Source organism: Eublepharis macularius, chromosome 4 (assembly GCF_028583425.1).
Source record: "Eublepharis macularius isolate TG4126 chromosome 4, MPM_Emac_v1.0, whole genome shotgun sequence".
Lineage (NCBI taxonomy): Eukaryota > Metazoa > Chordata > Lepidosauria > Squamata > Eublepharidae > Eublepharis > Eublepharis macularius.
Genome location: NC_072793.1, coordinates 93,201,498 through 93,228,481, shown reverse-complemented (window position 1 = coordinate 93,228,481; position 26,984 = coordinate 93,201,498). Strand labels below are relative to the sequence as shown.

The window sequence follows — 26,984 nt, the reverse complement described above, 5'->3', positions numbered from 1 at the left end:
AGAGGATTTCCTGATAATTTTTTGCCCCTGCCGTGGCCATTTTAGAGATCCCTAGGCTGTAGGTGTGGGACTTTGCTCTCAAAGAGAGGGAGTCTCTCTTCCAAACCCCATTTTGAGCTGTGGTTTTGGTTTCCATAGTGACACTTCCTGTGGTAGAGAAAAGAGGTAGTGAGTGCAGCACTGTGAGCGTGGCAGGCGGCTGCACTCCTCCTTTCTCTCTCTACCGGGGATGCTCTGAAGGCCAAGCTGCAGCCTCAGGGAGGGGCTTCTCCTAGGCTGATGGTCCTGGGTTTAAGGGACTACCTGTGACAGCAGTACGAGGCATGCTGGGAAAACCCAAACACCTGGGTGTCCAAAATGGCCGAATGGTGAGTGAGTATGGTGCTGGGGGGGGGGGATGGGCCAGAGGCCACAGGATAATCTGAGGCCATTAGAAAACCAGGTTTTCTCTGTTTCCTCTAACCCTAGCAAAGGATGCTCCAAGGAAGCAGCTTTCTATAATCTTTGCATTTGAAGGTGGGGTAGTTATTTCTCCAAGAAGACTAAATTCAGTGGCTTTTGCCCTGCAGAGTCTCTGGGCCAGCTGCAACTTTTAGGGTGTTTTGCTTTGAAGGATCACTAAGATCTAAGGAGTTATAGGGGAAGCACTAACTGTAAATTTTCTTACAGTGGAGAGACTGGGATGTTATGACAGAAAGCTCGCTTTCTTTTCAGCCAGTTATATCCTGTTTGTCCAATCTTATTTGTTCTAACTTGTAGAAGTACAAGCACATTGTGGTCTGTGTAACAAAGCAAGAGATCTGTTTTACAGCAACTTACTCCCCTTGTTCAGGGATTGTTTTTAAAGTCACATTGGGTGTTACTGTGAGCACTTCTGTGAACTGCAGAATCAAGGTGCTTTTTAGAGATTCTAGCTTGCACCAAAGTGCAGTGCTGTGAGTACACAGAGACACTGCTGGCGTGTGAGACTCTGATATCATGTTGCACAACTAAGCATGACTGGCAGCCACAAAGGCAAGGAAGGGCTGTAATCAGATTAGATGAGCTGACAGAACTGTGTGTGGGAGTCTCACATGGTGAGCAAAACAAAAGCAAGGAGCTGCAGGTTAGATGTGGGGGAAGTGGTAGATATTTGTTCAAGTAATCTTGTTATGGAATATCAGGACTCTGCAGGTAACAATGGGGAAAATATTAAGAACCAAGCCCAGAAGCCTAATTAGTTGCTTAGAAAGTAGCCATGGCTTTTAGTTGTACTTGACAGGAAGGAGAGGCAACTTCACATCAGTATGTGGTAGAATCCTTCAGAGTTATCTCTATCTGATCTGCAGATAAATTTATTTTGACACATGGAAGCTTATCCTGTAGTTCCAAGCATAATAGAAATTTCAGATGTACGCTCAGGGATAGTGTATTCTGGAATTTTCCCCTATTAGGTAGCATTGAGACAGATTCATCCCCACTGGATATAGCCAGATGTGAGTCTTTAGAGAAAATGGCTGCTTTATAAGCCAGTTCAGGGAGGACCAAGCTGGTATGCACTTTCCAAGGCTGTGTTTGTTTCTTTTCAAGGCTGTGTGATCTAAAATACCTAGCCTGAAATCCTAGTTTAGAACATAGAACATGTCATCTTGGTAGCATGGGTTAATGATATCACTAACAATTGTCTAGGCATTGTTGTCTGAGTAGGTTGGTAAGATGTAGTATCTGAATGGTCCTTGTGATGAAGTTCCTGGCTGTGGTTCTTTGCTGCTTCTATTATACACAGAATAATCTTTTAAATACTACTGATCTTGGCTTATACCAGCAGAAATGGGCCTGGAAAAATGGCTAGGCAAAGCCTGCAACTTTATTTAAAAACAATGGCATCTAGGCAGTAACCATGTTCTTGTCAAAGGCATCAACGTTTCTCCAGCACATATTCTTGTGTTACTCGCTGGTGGCTTTGATAGTAGCATATAGGTATGGGGTAATAGCATATAGGTATGGGGTAAAGCCATTCTAAGGCTGAGACTGCTGTGAAAGGAGATACTTGTCCTGTACCTGTGTATGAGGAAGCGTCCTATGGTTTTTAATGCATAGGGAGGAACCTCCTTCAGTCAGTGTGGTGCAGTGATTAGAATCTCGGAGAGACCCAAGTTCAGATCCCCATCACACCATCTCAGTCTAATCTACTTCATAAAGAGCTAGAAAGGTAAAATGGGGGCAGGGGGTGGAAATGATACACACCACTCTGCTGTCGGAAGAACAGTGGGATAAAAATGTACTATCTATTCTTCTCAGGACTGCTTCTGCCTGGGTTCTTCTCTACTTCCAAGAACTTTTTGATCTCTCTTCTTCTTTTGCAGGGCCTGGCTGTGTCAGATGGGGGTAAGTTGGGTCTCTGTGTTGGGGAGTGATGTTGAAAACTTGAGATTAAAAGCCTGAGGTGTCTTTGCTCACTATCGGGATGTATGGACTTGTGAGAAGTTTGGTAGAGTCATAGGGAATAGAAGAGAAATACGTGGTCAACATTCATCAGTAATTTAGCACTCCAAAGTCCGAATCAAATAAAACACTTTTTAACTGTCTTGCTACTTGTTGTAAAACAATTTTGGCCGTAATGTTGCAGGAGTTTTGGTTTGCCTGGGAAATTAGGTCTGCCATTTCCAGCCATAAGTCTTTTCAGAATTCAGAAACTTATCAACACAGAGCCATACAAACTGGGCTGACCCCTACTCGGTCATTCCCAGCCATTGTGGGTTTTGTTGCTGTGATGAGCTTGGGATGTAGGCAGCAACCGTGCCTGTGAAGCATCTGAATTATCTCTATTTTTAACAGAGTTAAACAGTTCTGGGACTCGGGGTAGTAATAACAGTGTGGCCAGCTTGCCAAGTAGCCAGAGTGTCTCCCATTCCTTGGGGCAATCCGTAGCCCGTTGGGCTGAGTCATTTGAAACATTGCTGCAGGACCGACTTGGTGTTGCCTACTTCACAGTAAGTTCCATGCCATACCTCTGTTTGTCTTCTTCTACCCCTCTGCACTCTGTGTCTTGTATTCTATTTCTTTCTTGATGACCTTTCTCTTCTATACTATGTACATGGAGCCTATTTAGTGCCATATTACTGCTGTGTGCTTGGAATCATGCTGCCTCCTCTCCCAAGCCCTTCTCACACCTTGGCAACCAGTTCTCTGCTCCTTGTGAACTCCTCCAAATACAGATTTCTGTTTAATCTTATATCAAGTTTACACCTGCTATATTGCCTGGGAATTATGCACTGTTAGGAAACATATTAAGTTGGCTAAATACCACCTGGACTCTTTGACTCTCTTGACTATCATAGAGATGGACAATTGTCTGGATCAGAGATAGACAATTCTAGATCAGAGGTGGACAATTATCATTCTGATCTCTCTCTGTACAGGAATTCCTGAAGAAGGAATTTAGTGCTGAGAATGTATATTTCTGGCAAGCGTGTGAACGGTTCCAACAGATCCCAGCTAGTAGCACCCAACAGGTAAGAGGGTTGCCACGTAATCTCCAAAATTTGCACTCAGAATGAATTATACAAACTAGTGTAGGTCATATGTACTGAATATAATGTTCAAACTTTTTAAAAAACATGAGGGTTAGAAAGTGGTTTGTAAAACAAAAGCTGAGATTCTCGGGAAGGAAAAGATTCAATGATGCTTGTAGCTCATTTGTGACACGATCAGAATACACATTGTCATTGTGAGGAGGGGAGATGGCATCAAGGCAAGAAGAATGACAGCTGCCCTCCAGGCTGTATGGAACAGGATCCTGAATATTCTGTACTAAGAGAAGACAAATTACTTTCCAAGAAAATCTTATTTCTGTATTTTATTTTGCTTTTGATAATCATAAAAAAACAAGAAGCTATGAGGGGCATTGGAGTTCCATACACCTGATATCTGGAAGTCCCACTGGAAAAAATGTTTTTATTAAGCATTGCCCATATACTTTCAGATCTATCTGCATAGTCATGAAGCCTAGAAACTTAATTTTAAAATGAAAGATGGGATTCTCAGAATGCTGAATTCTTCAGCCAAATTAATACTAAGTACATTAAACATGTACCACCCAATGAGATAAAAGCACGCAGAATTTCTTTCTCTTGCATACTGTTCCAAGGATGGCAATAGAGTAGGTTTGCCAATTCCACCTTGATAAAATCCTGGAGACTTGGGAGCACAGCCTGGGGAGGGTGGATTTTGGGAAGGGATGGAGCTCGCTGGGCATGTGATGTGAAGAATCTGCCCTTCAAATCTGCCATTTCCTCTTGCGGGATTGAGCTCTCTAGTCTGGAGTTCAGTCACAATTCTGCGAGAACTCCAGGCCACACCTTGATAGCAGCCCTACAATAGAGGTGGCACAGATAGCAGCAGTGCTGGGTGGTACTTCTGCTTCTCTAAGGTGAGGCCAAGCTGGTAATAGTTGCACTATTGGCTATCATCCTATGCCCTTTCCCCCATAGCTGGCTCAGGAGGCTAGGAGGATCTATGATGAATTCCTGTCAAGTCATTCAGTAAGTCCAGTCAACATTGACAGACAAGCATGGATTGGTGAAGAGATGCTGGCTGCTCCCACTCCTGAAATGTTTAATGTCCAGCAACTCCAGGTGAGAGCTGTCTACCTCCCCTAGAACATGGAGTATGTGTCTGTGAGGAAAGATATAGTTGGAGCCAGGGGACACCATTTGCTCCTCCACTCTAATTTGGAATATGCTGCTTTGTAGCTATCTCTGCTGCTCACTTTTTGATGAAGTTGCTTGAAAGAGCTGATAACATGGGAGGGCTGTGTGCTACAGGGCGAGTGATAGCACTAACTCAACATTTTTTGCTTCAGATCTTCAACCTGATGAAGTTTGATAGCTATGCACGATTTGTCAAGTCTCCGCTGTACCAAGCATGTGCAAGGGCTGAGAGCCAGGGACAGCCTTTGCCAGAGTTGAGGCCCCACTCTCGAAGTGGCAGCCCTCCATCTGATCATGGAAAGGTAGAGAGCAAAGTGGAAGTAATGTGGCATTTAGGGAATTTAAGGGATATCCATTTCACATTTTCTCCTAATCATGCCCAGCGTGTCATTAGCTAATGCTCTCTCTGACTTTCCCCTAGAAAACAAAACTAAAGGCAGGGAAGTCACTGCCACTGGGTGTAGAGGCGGCTGGCAACTTGGGCAGTAGGAGTCCTAGGAGATCCTTCCGGAAAGCAGACCGTAAGGAACGTCCCTGGGGAGGTGAGTCAAAAGCTGAAAGTGGAACCATTGTACATTCGGGGATATCTGTGGATAAAAATTGCACTGTGGCCAAGGATCATGTGTCCTCTTAAGTACCTGATCTACCCTGATTGTCTGTCTTACTAGAGGAGAGAAATGGTAGTGAAGGGCCATCCCTGTGGCGTGAATCCCAAGGCTCTTTGAATTCCTCTGCTAGCCTGGACTTGGGTTTCCTGTCATCTTGTGCAACTAGCAGCTCCCAGACAGAGGTAAGTGCTTCCAGAATGCAGGCCTTCCCTATACCTGCAACACACAAGGTGAGAGAATTAGAGAACATTTTAGAAAGCTCTCCATCCATTTTCTTAAAAGCCATCTGCAAATGGGAAATAGCACAACAGTGAATAAGATGGGCTATAACATATCTGTGTGCTGTGCTAGCTTTTTACATGCAGTGAGTTTTTATGTAAGGGAGCATTCAAAAAGGACATTTCACCACCTATATTCTGAAATGCATTCTACTCTCATTCTGCTGTCTGTGTACCATACTTCAGCCTGGAGAATTTGGGTGCTGATGCATATCCTACAAATTTGGTCAGACTCCCTTTATTACCGTGTGGGTGCATGGTTCTCACCTAACATTATGTCGTGACTGTCACCATAGGTCCTACCCAGCCCCCACACAATCTATAATGGGCTATAGCAGTGTCGTGTGGAGGAGTTCTCCACAATGTGGAATTCTGTGACTGTTGTTGAGGCAGTTTGGGTATTTTAGCAGCAAACTGCTGAGAAGACATTCCTTTTGGAGCAGCTTGTGGAGACTCGTCTGCCCTCTCCTAAATACAACCTCCAATAAAATGAGAGCTGAGAGTGAAATTAGTTCTGGAAAGGAATTACTGCAAAGAGACCCCTTGACAGTTGAGGGTGCATGTGTGTTGAGGATGTGTGAGCTTTGGAATATTGCCATAGGGTTGCCAGATCTGCATAATGGAGGTTATTTAAGACTGTCTCAAGGCATTTTCTAATGAAACCTGCTTCTTGGGAGCAAAGAGGCCTGGTCTTTTGTGTTTGTCTTTCTTTCTGAAGATAATGTGTGTGCACATGCAAGTGTGCCCAGAGGACCTGCTTTTGAAATGACTAAATGGATCTTTTTGATCTAAGAATAAATGCCAGAAAACAAAGTGTGTGTTAATTTGTGGCGGACATGTAAAAGAACGGAGTGCTGCATTGACATCATCGATTGCAGACCCAGGGAAGAATCTATTAATAGGGCTGCCCACAGAGAGTGGGAGCTCATGGAGATACAAACAAGGAATGTTAATTCTGACTGATTATGTAACATACAGGCATTGGAACTGATCTACACATTACACAGCATGAATTGGTAGTTTGAAGTGATAAAATTCTGGATTTCAGCCTGAAGGTGAAGGGAGAGTCAGGTATTATATTTGGATGCTTTCATCTATCAAGCCCCTATCTAGAAGATACTACAATTGGGAGTGGGTTGAGGACAGTACTTCTTCTTACACATAATTTATGGAATTTGATGCTACAAGATGTGGTGATGGTCATTTGTTTAGACAGCTTTAGAAGGCAATTCTTGGAGCATAGATCTATCAACAGTCATTAGCCATGATAGCTAACTGGAAGCTCCATATCTGAAGACAGTATTACTTTGAGTGCAGACAGTGGGGGCAAATAGGGTGGGGGCTGTTATCTGGCTGGCCACTGTTGGAAGCAGGATGTTCGACTAGATTGGACCTTTGGTCTGATCCAGCAGGGCTCTTCTTACATTCTTAGAAGAGAGCTACACTAAACCTTTCTTCTTTAAAGCTGCAGCAGACACAACAAAAAAAGTATTATGTATTAGAGGTTCACAGAGGAAGTCCTCTAGTGGGGACTCTGAGATTTTAACCTGCCAGTCTAACTAGCTCAAGCTGTTTACAAATGAAGGTAACAGTGTATAATTCTCTTCTCTCTAGAGCCACAGGAAGAGCCTGACTGGTCCAGAATCTGACAATCAGAACCAACCTGTCAAATACTGTTGTATTTATCTGCCTGATGGGACTGCTTCTCTGGTCCCTGTGCGTCCCGGCCTCTCCATCCAGGAGATGCTGGCTGGAATTTGTGAACGGCGTGGCCTGCACTTGCCCAATATCAAGATCTATCTTGCAGGGAATGAGAAGGTAGGCCCAACCTACAGAGAAAAGGGAAGAATATAAGAAGAAGGATGTGGTGTGTACCTACTTGCTATGTAGAACTCAGATTGAGACGTCTGTTATTTCTGTTTTCTGGCAGAAGTAGTGTACAATCTGTCGGTGTAGCTTAGGGGCTTCACATGTGAGCTGTAAATTGGGAAGTCCCTGGTTAAAATTTCACCACAGCCAGAATCCATGCTGCTGCAGTGACCATGGGTCTTTCCCTCTCAATCATTGCCCAGGCAGGGAGGAGGGTAATAATCTGGATGGAAAGACAACTGTTCATTTAGGTGGAGAGCATACTGACATAAGAGTAGAAAGGGCATACTGTTTCTCTGCCTGGAAATTGGATCAAGGTATCACTGTTCTAGTAGATCTGTTTATGACCACAGGTTCTACAAATCTGAGACACAACCATTGTGTAATAGCTTCCTGGAGCATTTTCACTTGATATTAATAGCACCTTTGAGCCTTTTCTGTGTTATCTAGGTGACATGTGAATGTTAATGCAAGCCAAGAGTGCAGAAAACGATTCTTCCAAGTCATATACACATTCTAGATAATATAGATTCTACATTACCACTGTAGTAACACGATCAGTAAAAAATAATTTTAATATTATGTCTGAAAATGACTGCATATTTAGGGACACCATATCCTTCAAGTACCTTAGGGTTGCCATCCTCTGGGTGGGGCCTAAAGTTCTGGAATTACAACTGATCCCAGGCAACAGAGATCAGTTCCCCTGGCAGCTTCAGAGGGCACTCTCTACGGAATCGCATCCCTGCTAAGCTCTCTGTTCTCCCCAGCTCTGTCATCCTCAGACTCTGCCCCCAAATCTCCAGGAATTTCCCAAGCTGGAGTTGGAATCCCTAAATTATCAAATCTAATTCAGTTCAAAAGGAATCTTTCTTTGCCTTAGGGTTTGGCCATGCTCTTGAGTAGTTTCACTTTCTCTGAAATGCAAATCTTTATTTTATTTATATCATATTTATATTCTGCCCTCCCCGCAAGCGGGCTCAGGGTTGATAACAACCTTAAAATGTTCCATATTAAAACATTAAAATATATAAAATTAACAGCACTCTTTTGCCTGGCGGCAGCAATACAACTAATAACCAACAATACAGAAGTACAACTGGATATAGCAGCACAGTAACAGCAGCTGAAAAACAAACAGTGGTGGGCAACTTTCACAGGGAGGGGGGTAGATGTTGCATCCTCTGGCCAGTGGAAGCCCCACCTCAGTCATGAGCCTGGCGGAACAACTCTGTCTTACAGGCCTGGTGGAAAGATAGTAAATCCTGCCGGGCCCTGGTCTCAGTAGACAGAGCGTTCCACCAGGTAGGAGCCAGGACTGAGAAAGCCCTTGCTCTAGTCGAGGTGAGGCCAGGGACCGATAACAGTTGTTTTTCTCCCGATCGGAGGGTCCTCCAGGGAATATACGGGGAGAGATGGTCCCTTAAGTACTCTGGCCCCAGTCCACACAAGGCCTTATAGGTCACTTTAGTTGTGCCACTTTGCAAACTGCTAAAGATAAAATAAAACAGGAATTCAGTGGCATTTTGGAGCCTAACAGAATTTATTTCAGGATATGCTTTCATGAGTCAGAGCTCACTTCATCAGATGTTTGAAGTGTACCTTGATTAGGGCCGATTCCAGATGACTAACCTTAAGGCGTTTCATGCCGCCCTCTTCCGGATCGCGACGGGAAAAATGCGAAATATCGCGTTTCCTCGCGCGAGTTTTGCGCGTTGTTGCGCAAAACTCGCGTGAGGAAACGCGATGTTTCGCATTTTCCCCGTCGCGATCCGGAAGAGGGCGGCATGAAACGCCTTAAGGTTAGTCATCTGGAATCGGCCTAGGTGAATGCAGATATATTCACAACACAAAGGCTGTCTCTAAAGTATCAGTAACTCCTGTTTTATTTTGCTGCTGCTGACTAACCTATTTACCCATTAGGAATTATCATCATGATAGAGAGGAATATTTGATATCCCCAATATGCCCCAAATAGCCATCCTGATCGTATATCAACTTTCCAAAGCATATTTGTCAAAGGCAAAGCATTTTCTGCTGATAGTTGATTATGAGATTTATATAGAATCATGAGTGATTTTTCTTAATTAAATTAGTTCAGCAAAGTTTCTTGTTACAGAAAAGATTGGTGTGAAATGACTTCATGTTTAAGCCATTTACAAATGCCAAATTCTTTTTAACAATCATGTTGTTGTTATTGAGAATTTATAACAAAACGTTGAAGTTACATACTACTTTATGAATCTTAGTATACTTCACATACTTTATTGTTACCCTTTGAATAATCCTGTAAGGACTATCAGTATTGTTAGACCCCCGTACATGAAAGAAGGGCTGAGAAGATAGCAAAAACAGTAAATATAGACACAAGCAAATTCACATGTCCCTCTCCCACTATGTGTACATGTGAGAGAAATGAAAAGGCAGTTTAAAATGTAGTTTTATGCAGTTCTGAATCAGTTGATGGCGAAACAGGAAGGTGGATTTATAATAATCTTTGCTTTACAAATGCACTAAGGATTTCTGCCTTACACGATGGGTTTCCTTGTTCAGTTCTCTCCCTTCATATAATCTGACACCCCTACCCCACCAGATAAACAGGGAGTTTATATTTTATCTCACTGTAGTATCAAATGTCTTAGCAAAATCTGAGATTCCCCACCTGTTACATCCACCTGTTACAATTATTAGCTTAGCATAACTAGGGATTGGTGTTGGCATTTTTCTTGATTAAATTTGAATTTTATATAATTACATTTCTCTCTGCATTTTATGAATGTCATGGTCCTTGACCACGTAGGATTTAAAAAAAAATATCTCCTTCATGAAATGTCTGTATAATGAGGATCCACTCATGATGGCTGAAGAATTGGCTGTAATCCATGAAAGTATATGCTGGAATAAAAGCTTTGTGGTGCCTCAAGATTCATGTTTATTTTCCCAGTACACTGCAGTAACTCTTTCTGTTTACAGACAGTTAAATCACTGCTGCCCAAATACACAAATCAACAAGTCAAAATATTCTTCCAAAATATCTGAGACAAATATGCCCAGAAAAATAAAAACAAAATATGATCCAGCAGAAAGAATTCAGAGATCACTGGGCAATGTTGTTCATAATGAATGCAGAAAAGCACTGATGACATATATGACAACACTATGAAACTCATGTTGGAAGGTGATGTCATACCAACTCATAGGAATATTATCATTACAATGTGATATAAGAAAAGGCTAGCATCACCAGGAATGCTGTGTCTCATAATATGTTTTTGATACTGGGTTATTAAAGCTACCTTTTTTCTAATAGCACTATTCATGTATATTATGTTATCTTATTCTGCAACTTTTCAAAAATTGTATATATCATAAACTGAAATGTATACATATAATAGTACATAAGAGTTTTCCCACTATATTAATATATCTGCCTTGCTTGGTCTTTTTTTTTTTAAGCCGCTGGCACTGAACCAAGACAGCTTAGTCCTGATGGACCAGGAGGTGAAGCTGGAGACCAGAGTCAGCTTTGAGTGAGTATAGTCTCTCTTTTAGGCCTGTCCTACTCTGTGTTGGCTTTTGTATCTTGCACCCAACAGGCACAAATATTGCTTCACCCTTCTTGATGTGGGGCCCAGACTCCCAGCCTTAGGAGTGCAATCCATCCATTCTTGCCACCCCTCCCCAAAAACTGTCTCACTTGATTCTGTGGGGAATATGCATGGTATGATGAGGCTTACTGATGTCATTGGCTAAGTGAAGTCTAATTTGAAGTCTTCCAGATCCCAGCTTTTGTTTTGGTGGCTGGAGAGTACCTGAGTAATTAGTCGTAAGAGTTGCAGACTGTCAGTGCCTGAACAGATACCTGTATGCGATCACTGTCTGTGCCAATCTAGAGATAACTGTTTTTCAGTGGTACAAATAAATATATACATTAAAGATATATACATTTCAAAGCTAAAAGGAACCAGGATTAGGTTCATCCCAGGATAAGTTCCACTTCTCAGAACTCAAATCTCAAGATCAAAAAAAGATCCTTTCATATATGCTGCACACAGATAAATATTAGGATTTAATTTCAGAAAGTCACTAGAACTCCAGATGGGTTATCTTGTCCTTGTCTCACTTTACATAGTTTGGGTTCCATAAAGGTCCCATATAGCATCTTGGCCCCATCCGTTGCTGGTTTCCTTTATTCTCAATTTCTGTGATCCTGCTCATGGGTGACAATTAGCTTTGTTGATATAGGCTCACAGAAAGATGATGCACCTTGTCATCCTTCCGCACAGGGGAGATCCCTGTTGTTGGTTCATTGCTGTTGTGAATACAAAGGGATTTATAGTGGCAACAGTGGCATCTACATTGGGAAACTCAGTGTCAGACTAGGATATGGCAGACACAGGTTCATATCCACACTCTGCATCTGTGAGAGGCATGGAAGCTTGCTGGATAACCTTGGGACAGTCACTCTCTTTGTTTCTCTCTCAGTTCCCTTGCACCCACCATTTCTTTCCTGCCCACATGGAAGAAGGGCTTTTCCCCCAGCTTAAAAATAGGTAATAGTACATTGTTTGAGTGTTATAGCACTATATGTGCTACCAGTTTTTTTTAAACTAGCAAAATGCCCACTGGCAGAGCACAGAAATGACAGGCACCAGGAAATGAGAAGGGGAAATGACACTAGATGTAGGCAGGGAGGTGAGGAAATCCACACTGCATGAAACTTTAACTTGACTAAGGTTACCAACCTCAAGTCTGGGGTCCTCCCAGAATTACAACTGCTCTCCAGAGATCAGTTCCTCTATGGCAACACATCCCCCGCTGAGCTCCTTTCTCTCCCCAAATTCCACAGTTCCCAGGAACTACCCCCAAATCTGCAGGAATTTCCCAAGCTGGAGTTGTCAACCCTAGATTTGACCTCCATGTTTCCAGAAACATCAGAACAAATGAGGGGAACCACAGAAGGTGACAGAAAGGGAACAGAAGCAGGATGATGCTGTGTGGCTGTCCCTCAAATCTCTGCTGCATTATAATAATCAGGATAGAGCAAATTGTCTGTGTGGAAGCAGCCTGGGATAGATCACAAGGATGCACAATACCTGAAAAGCAAAGATGGTTTATGCTGTGTGCTATGCTCGTGGGAGATGTTCAGATAGCCTCCTCTCCCTACAGGTTGGAAATCACACCCATCAATAAGACTGTGCGTATTATGGCAAAATCTACTAAGCAACTGCGAGAGGCATTGAAGCCAATATTGGGAAAGTATGGCCTGGATGACACACGGGTGCTACTGCGGCGGGTGAGAGAGGTCTTGAAAGAAGTGGGATGAGTAAAATGAAATCTGAGCAACTGAAGGCTTGGCTTCATTTTTCCTCCTAGTTCCTCAGGAGTTAAGAGGTGGGCCAGGAGGGATTGTTGCCCAAACTGGAGTCCATGATAGAGTGCTGTTACATTTAAACATAGATCATTGTCAGGTGAAGCAGATCCCTATCCTAGAAAAGAATAACCAAGATCTGAGAGCCCATCTGTTATGTTTTATGACCCGTAATCTATAGATAGGTCCATTCAACCTCTTGTTGAGAAGTTGCCTGCTTTTGCTACATGTATGCAAGTGTCCATCCTGGCATGAAGACTTTATCTCTAACTTCCTGCAGCCTGGTGAGCTCCATGCTCTGAATATGGAGGAGAAGGTCAGCACAGTGGATTCTCAGAAGCTTGTGCTGGAGTCAGATGCAGGTATGTAAAGGTCAAAGGGACACATTTTAGATTTTGTCCCCTTGGCCCTTTTAATATCCCTACACATAGTTAGTGTACTTCTCAGCATCACTCACGCTAAGACAAGGTCTCCTTTCTTGTCTCAAGGTAGGGAATGATTACTTTCTAAATCCCAAGGAGTATCAAGGCCAATGTACATGATTGCCTTGCTTGTTGTGGTTCTTTTCATGGTACCAGCCTTGGTGAACAGCTCATCTTTCTCATTCAAAGACCCTTCTCCAGGTGAAGGTGGGTAAATACCAGAGAAAGAGTCTTTGCTGAGGTAGTACACAAGGTAAGGAATACCCTCTCCAGAGAAGTTTGCCTGGTGCCTCCTTTATTACATTTTTAAATTATTTTATTTCCCTCAGTTTTTAATAAAGATGCTGCTGCTTTTCAGTATGCTAGCCATATTTTGATCTGTAATTCTCTTTTAACGACTCTGTCAATTTGTTTTATTTATATATATTGTTATTTTATTGTATTTTATTGTTTTTTGTACACAACATTGGAAAAACAAATAATTTTGCAAGGTGGTGAACCAGTGATTTGAATAAATTAATGAATAAATCGTTTGTCATGAGTGATAGCAGAAATATAAATTCATAATAAATAAATGTTGCACCCCCTGCCCAGTCTATTCAATACTGGGTGTTAAATGGTGTGTAAAATTTCAGCTTGCGCTCATGATGAACAAGTCAAATGAAAAGCAGACCACTGTCATGTATGCAGGCAGCCAATGGCAACAGGCACGTGAATTTAGAACCCTTCACATGCAGGGTAGTCATGTGTTTAGGTAGGTTCTGAGAGTAAACAAGACATCAGCGGACATCAATTTCACCAGATGTCATGTAATATTATACCCGGGTCTCTGGCCATCTTGATCAAAATCCCTCAGTCTCTCTTTCCTATAGGCACTAGCCTTCACCCTCTACAGGTTTTCCAGTCATGCAAGGTATTTCTTTTTTATAATACTTTTTATTTTATTAAGATTAAAAGCCCAATAAAAAGGGCAGAGAAAAGATAAAAAGGAATAAAGAAAAAAGAATGAAAATTAAAGAAAAAAACAAAGAAAAATAATACTTTTGTTTTTTTCCCTCTTCCACACCTATCATATCTTTACACACATTATACTTGTAGCTTTAATACCTATAAAATTTACCTTTTCAATACTGCCTCTTCTATTTATTTTTAATAAATAGAAATTTATCTTCTTAGAAATCAAATCCACAGATCATCAATTCATTTTTTCTCGTCTCATGCAGAAAGTCAATAAGAGGTTTACAATTAACCATAAAGGTAGACAGTGTTTTCTCTCTGATCAGAGCTGTAAGCTTAACCATCTCCGCTAACTCCATCATCTTCACAATCTAGTCATCCATTGAAGGAAATACTGTACTTTTCATGCAAGGTACTTCTGTAGTGGAAAACAACTGTTCTCCTCTCCCCTGCCCCCATCTTGCTGCAACCAATTGATCTCGCCAGAATGCTGCTGCTAGGGGTCAGGGTGTTACCCAAATAGGCGGTCTCCTAATTAGTTGGGAGAATTAGCTTAAAGAAGACGAGCAAGAGAGGGGTAGCTGGGATTCTCTACCTATGTTTATGGGGAGTATTCCCTTATTTCAAGAGAGAACTCTTGAAATAAGCCAGTCTAATCTTCAACTGGAAAGGTTTTTTAGTTAAAGAGAAAAGGGGAACTGTACAAAATCACAGACAGCCCACATACAAGGCTAACTAAAAGAATCAGGGAGGAAAAGGGGGAGAAAACAGTTTTGGGAGGACGATAGTTACATGTTAAAGATAGAGGTTCATGGAGGTGGCAGCAAAATGACCAGCATTTCATGAGGAGAAGAAGCCAAAATGGATTTGGGGGTGTGTGGGTGGATCCAGAACACCCACACATTCAATGGTGGCTAGGGAGTCCAGTTATAGGCAGGGCCGGCACCAGGATTTCTGGCGCCTGAGGCATGGGGGGGGGCAGCTTCAGGACTGCTCCTGCCCCCTTGCACACTGAATAATATGATAAGAGTGTGTGCGAGGAAATGAGATCAGGCATTGATAAGCCAGGAGTTTCTTGGGATATCTTATTGTCCTAAGTTACGCATTTCTCTCTGGGGCATGGAGGGACGTCAGTCAGTCAGCTGCTCTGACTCACATTCTGGTAATTTTCAAGGCTCCTGCCTGGCTGGCATCCACTCTGGGCCAAGCAATGCCGTGGACTTATGATATATGGAAAAGGGTGTTTATGATATTCCATCTATAAACAGCCCTCATAGCAGTGAGGAGAGGTCTAACAGCTAAAAAGGGATCTCTCAGGAACAGCAAGAGGGGCAAATCAAGGGTCTGCAGTAGGAAGGGAGAACTGATAGAAATTAACCCTCTCAGTTAGTGGAAAATTTAGTCTGGATCCAGACCTATGACTTTCCTAATCCCAAGTGTACCGGCAAACACATTTTTCTTCTTTTCCCTACCTGTTGAGATAGGACTGTGACAAGAGACACAGATCAGCACTACCTTGGCTGCTCATTTCAAGATGAGTCAGTCTATGATCCCTGTACTCTGAGAACAGAGTGCTTTCCCAACCCCTTTCTGAGGGTCTCAGTTTCTATCATGCTGGCATCCATAGGAAAACCCTGAGCCTTTTGGAAGCCTCTACCAGTTTGTACTTGGTTACCTCAGTTTACCTTGGTTACCACAGCCTTCCAGCCCTGTTCCTACTGTCACCAGAAATCCCATTCATTGCTCCCCTAACCCACAAAGATCTCATATCCATGTGTTTTATTGCAGAGGTGAAACCTGTTGGTGTCAATCATGCTGTAACAAGCCCATCCCATGGGCAGAGTGAGGTGAGCTTGACCACAGACGCAGGATAACTGTTGCAGGAATGGTATTAATTCAGACTGCAGAGGGGAAGCATATGAGTGAATGCTATTGCTACTGCCTTTTTAAAAATCCTTCCCTGTGCATTGAAAACTGAACTCAGAGGAGTTCTAGCCAAGTCTTCTCCATGATTATTCTAATTTTGCATGTACAGAGAATTTGTTTTCCAGCCTTGAAATCTTTGTATCTGTGACACAAAGTCTGGGAACACTTTTAGCACATTATTTATGGTTTGTATTCACCACTGTGGTCATGGAGAAGGTTTCAGAGATCACGTCATTGGGTTGTTCTGATACTGTGTCACTAATTTCTACCTCTCCTGCTATGGTTCCAGGATGATAGTTCTGTAGAGACAGAATCTGAAGCTGAGTCACTCTCAGAGATGCACTGTTCCTTCACCAGGCTCACCAGGAGTAACCAGAACCGACGCACGTATGACCTGGAAGGTAGGTCATCACTGACATTACTTGACATTTCCTTCCCTGACAAAAGAGGTCAATTAATGCTGATTATTAACCAGGGAGTAATCAGTGGGGAGGATGGGGGACAGGGGTCTATGGAAGTGAACTAGTCTGTGCAGAACCACTAGCACACATTTTCATTTATTAATTCCTATACATTTGTGTATGATACTCACGTTTTTTAAAAGTCTGTACTGGTTATTAACTGTAAATAAATCTGATTGATTGAATTCCTATAAATATATGCAAACATATGCAATCTGAATAGTATTGTGACATTTAGTATGGCTGGACATGATCCAGACAAGCAAAGTACTTCTGAGTTCCTTGATTTCAAAGAGAGAAAGTTGAGCTTGTGCATTTTGCCTTTGTAGCACTGAAGTGCACATCTGCATTTCTGCTTGCTTGTTTTGTTTTTAAAAGCACAAATAACAGTATGGCTGTCTCTGCTAGAGATGGGCATGAACAACAGTATGAACAACTACGAAAAATACAGCTCAATCTGCTGTTCGCGAACAAGCTGTTTGTGCAGCCCCATTCTAAACAAACAGGTGGTCGTTGCAAGCCTCCTTCGTTGCTGTTCATCAAGCCAGACAGTCTGGCACCTGCAATCAATTCCATGGCAACTCAGGCAGGGATTGTCTGAACTCTATCTGAACTCCTAATGTTGCCCTGGAAACCCCATTCTAAGCCCAATTTAGTTTGACAGGCAGGTCTTCTTTCCAAGTGTGGACTGGAGCTCCAAATTTGTTACAAGAGGAAAATACCAGTGGGGAGGGGGGCTCCCAGCTCTGGCTTTCAGGGAGAGACAGCTGCTGTTAGAGATAAAGGGTGAGTGCATTGGAGCTTGAATTTTCTTTGTGTGTGGTGGGATAGGGATCTACCCTTTCAGGTTCCAGGGCTGCTGCCAGGCTCGGGCCAAGCTATTATTTATTATTGGTACCTTTCCTGCTGCCTGCTCAGGTAGGGTTTCTGGGAGTGGTGCGGTAGGGATCTTCCCCTTCAAGTTCCAGGGCTGCTGCCAGGCTCTGGGGCCAAGCTATTATTTATTATTGGTACGTTTCCTGCTTCCTGCTCAGGTAGGGTTTCTGGGAGTGGTGCAGTAGGGATCTTGATGGCTGGAGGAGAGCCTGCTGGCCCCCATGAACAACGAACAATGAACATGTTCATGAAAAGGATCATGTTCATCAATGTTCGTTGTTTGTTGTTCGTGGATGGCAATGAACAACAAACACCACGTTCAGGGTTTTTCCCCCTGTTCATGCCCATGTCTAGTATCTACACAGTAGACCTCTCCTTGTCTCTCCTCATAACAAGTGTATAAATCTCTATTGCCATTCCTTCAGGACTTGTGGGACTATCCTGAAAAGGCTACAATGAGGTTAGAGCATGGTTGACTTGCTGCCAAGATGAGCCATCAATTTAAGCAGACTTTAAGCACATAATATATGACAAAGAATCTATTTGTGTGACTGAGTTCAGTCTGTCTATAGCAGTGGAAAAGAGCAAGAGTCCAGTAGCACCTATAAGACTAACAAAATTAGTGGTAGGGTATGAGTTCAGTCAAACTAATTTTAGCCATTGAATTTTTATTTATTTGATTAGATTTAGAATCTGCTCTCCCCACAAGCGGGCTTAGAGTGGTAACAACTACAATTAAAATACATAGGGGTAAAACAATGATCATATAAATAATTAAGATAAACAATAATACAGGTAATTAAAACAGCATCCTCAATGCAGCACACATATTGCACATCCACAGCCAGCAAAGTTGTGAGACAGGATGGCCAGCTATCAGATGAGCAACAGAGGCCAGGGGGCATATGCCCCACTTGGCAGGAGGCTGATTGAGTGGCTCGTCTGCCTCAACCACCATATGCCTGGCAGAACATCTCCATTTTATAGGCCTGGCTGAATGATAACAACTCCCACTTGACCTGGGTCTCCACAGACAGAGTTCTACTAGGTTGATGCCAGGGCCGAAAAGGCTCTGGCCCTGATCAAGGCAAGGCGAACCTCCTTGAGGCCAGTGATCACTAGTAGATGTTTATCTGCTGAACTGAGAACCCCCTGGGAAAAATATGGCAAAGGCAGTTCCCAGGCATGCCGGTCCCAGTCCGCTAAAGGCCTTAAAGGTTAAAACCTTGAACCTGATCTGGAATTCCACTGACAGCCAATGCAGCTGGTGCAGATCAGGTGTTATATGTGACTGGTCTCGGTCAAAACACGCGCCACTGCATTCTGGACCAGCTCCAACTTCCGGAGCAGGCCCAAAGGCAGCCCAGTGTAGACCAAATTGCAGTAGTCTAGCCTGGAGGTGATCGTTGCATTGATCACTGCTGCTAGGTTGTGGGTTGAATGGTAGGGAAAAAGCTGCCCGATCTGACAAATGTAGAAGAACACAGACCTGGCAGCTGCTGTGACCTGGGCCTCCATTGATAAGGCAGCATCCAGGACCATGCCTAGGCTCATCATCATTGACAGAGGTGTAAGTAGTGCCCATCAAGGGCTGGGAGCTGAATTGCCAAACCTGACAGCCCACGGCCCAGGTGTAGAACCTCTGTCTTCACAGGGTTCAGTTTCAGTTGGCTCTGTTTTAACCACCCAATCACGGCCTCCAAAGCCTCAGCGATTGTCCATGGTGGAATCCATCCATCCATCAACATGACTGGGTATCATCAGTGTACTGGTGTCAACCCAATTCAAAGCTCCACACCAGCTGGGTGAAGGGGCACATATAGATGTTAAATAACATTGGGGAGAATATTGCCCCCTGAGAATTCAGGAATTTGAGCTAATGTGAATAGACCTTCAGAAATTAATACTAGCTAAGCTATAGTAAAATACCAAATGCATGTATAATTTGTAAGAGAAACTATCTAGTTAGTAACATATGCAAGGCATGTTTTTTATTATTGCTGTTTAACTTTATTTAATGATACCAATCATAAAAGTGGCAGAGTCCTTATCCAGAGTGTTTACCATTGGAATTAACAAGATAAGAGAAGGATGCTGGGCTGGGCTGGGCATGTCAGGTGGCAGTGGAGGTAAAAAAAGAAGCTTACAGCTTTGTTGAAAAAAAGACATCTCCAGCAGTGATGGATGTCTTCCTCATTCACATTATCCAGTTTGGAAATATATACAGAATTCAGAATCCCAAAAATCTTGGCTTCCCTTTTAAAAGTCTAGCCCTTCAGAGTATAAAGAGGAAAAAAAAACATGGCCGAGACCTGCTAATGTCAGAAACTGGAGGGGAAACTAAGGAAGATTTCTAGTTGTCACAGGGTCAAAATTCAGTACCTCACTACTTGTCCCTTCCCATAATTAGCAAACTTTGTAAGTAAATATTAGTACACTATGAAAATTGTACTTTATTGATTTGGGCTTCAAAATGTAGCTTTTCCTGATGCGCAGTTTTCATTACTTTAGAACAGACTACAGGCAACCCTGGTAGTCATATTTAACATTTGATATAGCCCATGTCAAGAGTTACGTGTTTCACATACTTTATCTCAGCAATCTTTACAGCACCCCTGTGAGGCAAGCCACTATTAACATCCTTATATTACAGATGAGGACAATTAGCAGAGGCTGAGAAAATAATGGCTTGCTTTAGCAAACAAGATCCAGTGGAATGCAAAGAACACTTTACATTGAATAGATCTGTGTAGGATTTTAAGTAGATCTGCTTAGGATTGCTCTCTTCTTGGCTCAGATGAGGTTTGACTTGAGGAACTTCTCAGTTCATTTTTAGCTACTACTCAACACTACTCTCTGGTGTTCAAGATGGACTTAAAGAGAAAAAATGGGTTGATGGACCGAAGGGGGGGGGGGGGAGGAAAAGAACTTTGTACAACAGAGGAAACAAGAAAATACCATAAAGGGGATAGTGCAAAGATGGAAAAGGCATCATTACACAATAGACTAGCAAACAGTGTAAGTCTACCATGTAGCATTGCCATGTCTCTCTCCTCCCTTGTCTTATCCCCCTTGTACCTTTCCCTCTCAGGAGTTCTGCACAACGGGCTGGGGATATAACAGAGAATTGTCAGCCCCCTAACCAAGCTACAATTCTCAGGATTCTTGTAGTGGCGGGGCGTGGGGACAGTGCTTACATTGATATAAAATGGATGCAAATTTTGTTGCGCAACTGTGTCACAAGGTAGGGCAATAATAAAGACCGGAATGCTGATGCTGATATGGAGAGTGACAGAACCAAGGTATTAGATGGAGATTAGGTTGGCAGACCTACCATGAATTTTTTCTTGCCCTCAGCATTAGTGGAGCTTCTGAACCGCGCACAGAGCTGCAGAGTCAATGACCAGCGTGGGATCCTGTCCAAAGAAGATCTGGTACTGCCTGACTTCCTGCAGTTGCCTGAACAAGATGGTGTCTCTTATGAGATTCCATCCTCATCCAACCTTGTCCAGGAGAAGAAGTGTATACCAGAGGCCCCGGTCACTGTCTCCCAGGGTCAGTTCCAGGAGCGGTCCAAGACTCAAGTTTCCACTTCAAAGCGGAACACAGGATGTCCATCATCACCTGGTGCTGCTGGGAAAACATCAGCCATCCCCATCCCACCCTCACCCAGCCAAGAGGTTTAGACCATCTTAGGTTCCTAACCATACAGCCACATCCTTCTTGTCTAATATCTGGTGTGGTGTCATGCCCTGCCTCTCAGACTCCTTCCTTGGCCTAGGAATATGATTGTTTCAGAGGTCCCACACCCAATGTTAGGGATCCCCAGCCTGTCTTCCAAGAGTGGAAGTGTGTATGGTTAATGTTCTGACTGAGTTTCACCCCTTGGAACTGCCTATGCTGGCTGGGCAGGGAAACACCAGTGTTGCTCATTTGCTGTACCAGATTGTTGTAAGGTGTTGCTCTGTGTTGTAAAACAACTACTGCCCACAGCCGCTCCAGCAGCAACTGCACCTCTGTGGCTTGTGGTGTTGATGCCTGTATATAGTATGTATTTTTCAAGTCTCTCTGTAAAGCATTTTGAAATGTAAGATACACTGCAAATTAATCCTGAGTCTCTGAGTTTTTGCACACACATTTCCAGCTAGCTGTGGTGATCACTGGTGAACATATGAGCCCTCCAGACAGATGTTTCCTTATGTGCACACTGTGAACTGCAGGATTTGTGGGGTCAAAACAGCTTGGAGTCTACAGCTTTCCCCAGTAATCCTAGGATCTTTCCACTTCTCTCATGTATGGTATTGCCATAGACCTGTGGGGCAACATGTGTGACTGGAGAAAGATGACTATAAGGAAGAGAAAGGAAATCAAGCCTTTTCTTCCCTAATCTCCAGGAGCCAAATCCATCTGCAGTTTCTCTGGATGAAGCATTTCCCTGTGCACATGAATAGGTGCATCCATCAAGTTTGATGAGACCCAGTGGAGTGTCAGGTATGCAGGCCTGGATGTGCCTCAGCTGTATGCAAGAATCACCCCTGTTGGGAATGTCTCTGGGAACCCCTAAGGTACAGGTTTGGGCTGTACCCCCTCTCCTCTGCCACCAAACAGAATTATTACATTTATTATAATATTTTTACCCCACCTTTCCTCTTTACTCAAGAAGTCTGCCACAAGCAATTTCTGTAATAAAAAGGGAATATTTTGCACACCCGAGATATGGCCTGAAAGCTCTACAATTGTAGGATTACTGCACGCACTCGCGTGGGACACGCTGTTAGATCCTTAAAAGCTCTCCCCGGCAGTGGTGACCCCCCGTACGTCTTTAGGCCTAATGAGCAAGCTTTATCCAGCCACGCGGTCGTGGGAGCTCGGGAGATGCCAGGCAGCCCCGTGCCCCGCTCGTTCAGAAGCTGTCCGCGGATCCGGAGCCTCGCATGCAAAGCACGGCAGAGGCAGCAGCTGCTTCCCCATTGGCTGCCCCTGACCGCATGTGCCGGTCCCTCATCAGCTAAATGAGAGTGGGGAGGGGAGAAGCCAGTGGCAGGCTGCGAACCTGGACGGTTAGGCTGAGGAGCTGCTGGTAGCCCCCGCGACAGACAGGCAGCCAGGTAAGCTCGGGGAAGCTGGCTCTTGTCGGGGAAAGGCTGCAGCCGGATTACGGCTGGTGGGAAAGGGGAGGGTCTCTCAAGGAGTAGGGGTCTCTCTTAGGTGTGGTAGCTCTTCTCGTGAGAGCGCTGCAAGGCTAGAGGGCGCTCCTACCTTCTTCAGAGTCAGGGCTGTCCCCATTTCCTCTGTAGGCGCTAGGGGATGCTGTGGTACAGGAATCCTTGGGGCGGGGGGGTTGAGGGTCATGCCTGGAGTCAGAGTTGATTTCAGCGCCTTAGCTCTGTGCGCCCTTCTCTGATGCGGGATTCTACTCAGTGTTGTAGCGTGCGTTTTGAAGCACTGTTCTCCTGTCTACAGGGTGGTCATAAACCTGGGGGTATTAATTGGATTGCAATAGACTTTGATGGGCACTAGGGATGACCTTAATTAATGCCTCGATCTGATTGAGGTTATGTTCCATCCTCACTGCCAGGGCTACATTCTCAGGATTTGTGATGTGGCTTCTGTATTGTAATTCAAAACAGCGCTCAGAGGAAAAAGGATTAAGTTAGCCTATAGGTAAATCCCGGAGCCGCAACAAACAAAACAAATGGGAGGGGAGAGTGAGATCGTATTCACATTTGCTCACTTTTTGTTGGATAAGACATTTACAGTACAGTCCTATGGAGACTTACTCGGATTTCAGTGGGCCTAGACTGGAGGAACTGTGTTTAGTATTGTGCTGTTTAACAAACCTGCGTTGGAGCACCTGTGTAGGAAAGAGTGCATGAGCACAGATGTTCTTAGTAGATCAGTGGCCTGAAGCCAGCACATCCCCCCAATGGATCTGATGCTTTTTATCTATTGCACTCGGTTTTTAAAGCATATTCCCAGTCTCTTAGGGGAGAGGTATAACTCAGCAAAGGAATATCCCTAGCTTGCGATGGGTGAGCAGTCGTAAGAAAAGATACGATTTTAGCTCCCTCCCCACCCTTGTACACTGCAAAGATGGAAAAGGACAAAGGACTGTTTTTAAAACTAAAAAATGCATAGTCTCTGCTGGTTACCATCTGGTTAATGATCGTCTTTGAATTTTTTGTGACTTTTCCACTGAGGAAAAAGGCTGAGCTGAAACCAATTTTTCCTACAGGGACAGCTCAGCTATGATCATGAGGGAAGGTATGCCAAAGGTGGAACAGAAGGGCAGGGTCTTTTTTTGTTAGTTACAAGTAGGGTTCACTAGTATCCAAAAGCTCATTTTGGGGTACAGCAACCTTTTTGCTATGTGCATTGTATATGTTTTCTGTATAGTAGTGAAAAATCACATGGCTTCTTTCCCTCTTCCCGCAACTCTAGTACCTGTGTTCTGCTGTGGCTTTTTCTGTGCAACCTCTGGGTACCGTCCTGCCAAAGCTAAGCATTTTTATTTCCCATTGTTTTCACTGCAAGAGATTTACAGTGGCATCCTAAGCAGAACTGCACCCTTCTAAGTTCACTAAAGTCAAAGTGTTTAGAAGGGTGTAACTGCTTTAGGTGGCACCGTAAATCATGTGCTTAATTTTACCATTGAAGCTGATGTGCTTTACTTTGGCTGGGAAGCATGCTACATTTGTTTTAAACTCACCCTTCATTACAGACAAGAGGTAAGTTCAAATGTATACCCAGTGTACTGGGCTCTCTACACAGTGTTTTGTCTCCAGTTATAATAAACCCAAATAAAATGTATTAAAGGGGAGAGTTCTGGCAGCAAGGTTGGGGAAGACCTGGAAAGCCACTGCCAGTCAGAAAAGACAATACTAGGTCAAGACGTACCATGTTCTGACTGGATCACAGTGAGAGGAAGTATGGTGTAGAGATTAGAATGTTGAACAAGGATTGGAGAGGCCCAGGTTAAGTTCCACTTAATCTTAATGGGCCTGTTACACTCTTTGGTCCAGGCCCACTCTCAGCCTAACCTACTTCACAAGGTTTTTGTGAGGATGATGAGAGACCATGTATGAGCTCTTTGCAGTAGGAATGGGTTAAAAATATAACAGGTAGATAGCTTAATATAACATAAATGTAGTGAAAACAACTGAACGGGGCAAGGTGAGATGGGACAGTTTCATCTAAGTATGGAATATGTAATTTCTTAGCTTGTCCCGATTCTTTCTTTAAAGTGGTTATATTCAGGAATATCAACCCACAGAGAGCTGCATTTCCTCTCACAGTAAAAGCCCCTGGCAACACAACTGTTCTAGTTGAATAAAGCCCTAGTTTCTCTCTCTCGGGTTTACATTCTTCTAATTTTTCCCTTTTCAGATTGTCTACATAGTATCTTTCTTGGAAATTTTGGTCAAATCCACATTCACCCATTACCCGCATGTTTATCAGATATCTTCCGTTTGCCTCCAATTCGCGATTTTTTCCTCTTCATTCACATTCCTGCTTCCAATCCGTCTTTCTCGCGCGTCCCTCCGGTCACACGGCCGCTCGAAAACCGCTTTTTTGGGCGGGATCTTTTTTTCCCCGCCCATTTTTTTTATTTTTTTGAGCGCACTTTTCCGTTATTTCGTTCTTGCCTTATAAAGAAACATCATTGAAGATAATGATGCCTCTCTTTCCCCCACTGACAGCACTGATGGCTCTCTCCCGTTTCTTTTTTGGAAATTTGGAAGCATGTGGGAAGCTTTCGTGGGCATTTCCTATGCAGGACAGTTCAGTGCCTGAATTTTACTGAAGTTTCACTTCCTTGGAGTGTCATTATTTCGATATTTCGAATTTCGATATTACAGTAATATAAAATAAAAAAAATAAAAAACAGTTAAAAAGAAAGTTTCGCGAGTCCGTTCTGAGGATGGATTCACCCCAAAATGATTTTTCAAACTACCAGATTTGATTCAGAAACAGCATAATCAATAAATCCAATGCTATGAAGTCAAAAACAGTCTTTTGCAGACTATGGAGCACTTGCAAGTTGAATCAGCCAATAGGAACTCTCGGAACGGCCGGAGAAACAGGAAGGGGGGTGGTTTTTTAAAAAAACTGCGTAAATTGCGCATTGGCCCGTTCACGGCCACCGTGAAACTCCCGTTGAAAACCTGTGACCACATATTCGGGAGAAATGCGAATGAAATGCATCTGTTTAATGAGGTAATGTGACCGGCACTTGGGATTGCATGGGGAATGCGGGAAACATGCGACTTAGAATGAGTAATGTGGATTTGACCTTTCATTGCCTGAATCTAGTATAGCTCAGCCCCTATCTCATTTGGCTCTTGATATTCAGGCTGTCATTGACCTGGGTTTTCAGGGGGATTTATAGTCTGAAATTTAGATTAACTCGTCAATAAAGTGAGCTGGCATGATTTCCTTGGTGGTTTACATTTTTGGTGGAAACACACAACTACCACTTATAGCCAACAGTGCCCTCATTCTCTTATGTAGGAGATTTCACCACCCAGGAGAAGATGGGAAATGTGGCTTTGTAAGAGCACAGCCCTTTTGTGTTAAACACAAAAGGGGAGTTGTCTTGTTGCGACAACCTCCTTATTATAGTAGCATTTCTGATTGCATTCTGTAACACTCAAAATATAACCTGTTATTGCTGGGAAAATAGGGATTTTAATAGATATTCCTTTAGTGTTAGTGCCACTAACTAGGTTATCTTCTCACATCTTATTTCTTGTTTCATTTGGTGTCCACCCAGTAAACTCTTGTTGCCCCTCCTCCCTGGTTGTGAGTTTGTTTGTGTGTATGTTTATATGTTTTTTATTGTGTATGTGTAAAATGTTATTTTAATGTTTTAAACGTTTTAATATCTGTTGTTTGCCACTTTGGGGACTGTATTTGGACACAAAGGCAGTGTATATATCTATATATGTTTTAAATAAACATCATGCCAGTCCTACTCCTGGCTGGAGACAGAGAGAAGAAAGCAGGGAGTGGGAAATGATGGTGTGCATTTTCCTTGCAGAATCTTCTTTCTGGAAAGAGAAAGATCTTAGTACTACTCACCAGGGAGAAATTATGGACCTGAACTCAAAGGTAATGCAGGGAGGAGGTCACACTGGGGAAGCCCAAGCGCATGATTCAGGGAAAACCTTCCCGAAAGATCTGTTCAGTCCCTCTTTAGAGATGATATTACAGATACTAAGCCCCTTTAAGGCCAAACTTTCATCCAGAAAGACAGTAAAGTGTTCTCTCTCCATGTGTAAAAGAGGTTGAGTGCCACTAGGTGAGTAGAAGAGTCTCCCCAGTATAATCCAGTAGATAGCTTGAGGGCCAAGCTACAAGTGACGAATGACACTTGCCTGGCAAGTGAACAGACTCACGTGTATTCCTCCCTGTTCACTTGCCATTCACTTGCTCTCCAGTCTCCACTTGATCAAGTGGAGCTCAAGTGAATGGTAAGTGAACAGGGAGGAATACACGTGAGTCTGTTCACTTGCCAGGCAAGTG

The 26,984-nt window shown here is 43.3% G+C and overlaps 1 protein-coding gene across 1 annotated transcript; it reads left to right on the top strand.

The window, feature by feature from the left end:
• The first annotated feature begins 240 nt into the window (after window positions 1–240).
• Window positions 241–21,544, top strand: RGS14 (regulator of G protein signaling 14). The gene is made up of 15 exons (XM_054977643.1): window positions 241–368; window positions 2,346–2,367; window positions 2,818–2,972; window positions 3,402–3,494; window positions 4,473–4,616; window positions 4,844–4,993; window positions 5,113–5,233; window positions 5,360–5,481; window positions 7,192–7,395; window positions 10,903–10,976; window positions 12,616–12,742; window positions 13,098–13,179; window positions 15,985–16,043; window positions 16,412–16,523; window positions 20,817–21,544. The coding sequence occupies exons 1-15, from the start codon at window positions 324–326 to the stop codon at window positions 21,143–21,145; spliced, it is 1,839 nt and encodes a 612-aa protein (XP_054833618.1). The 5' UTR covers window positions 241–323; the 3' UTR covers window positions 21,146–21,544.
• Window positions 21,545–26,984: the final 5,440 nt, after the last annotated feature.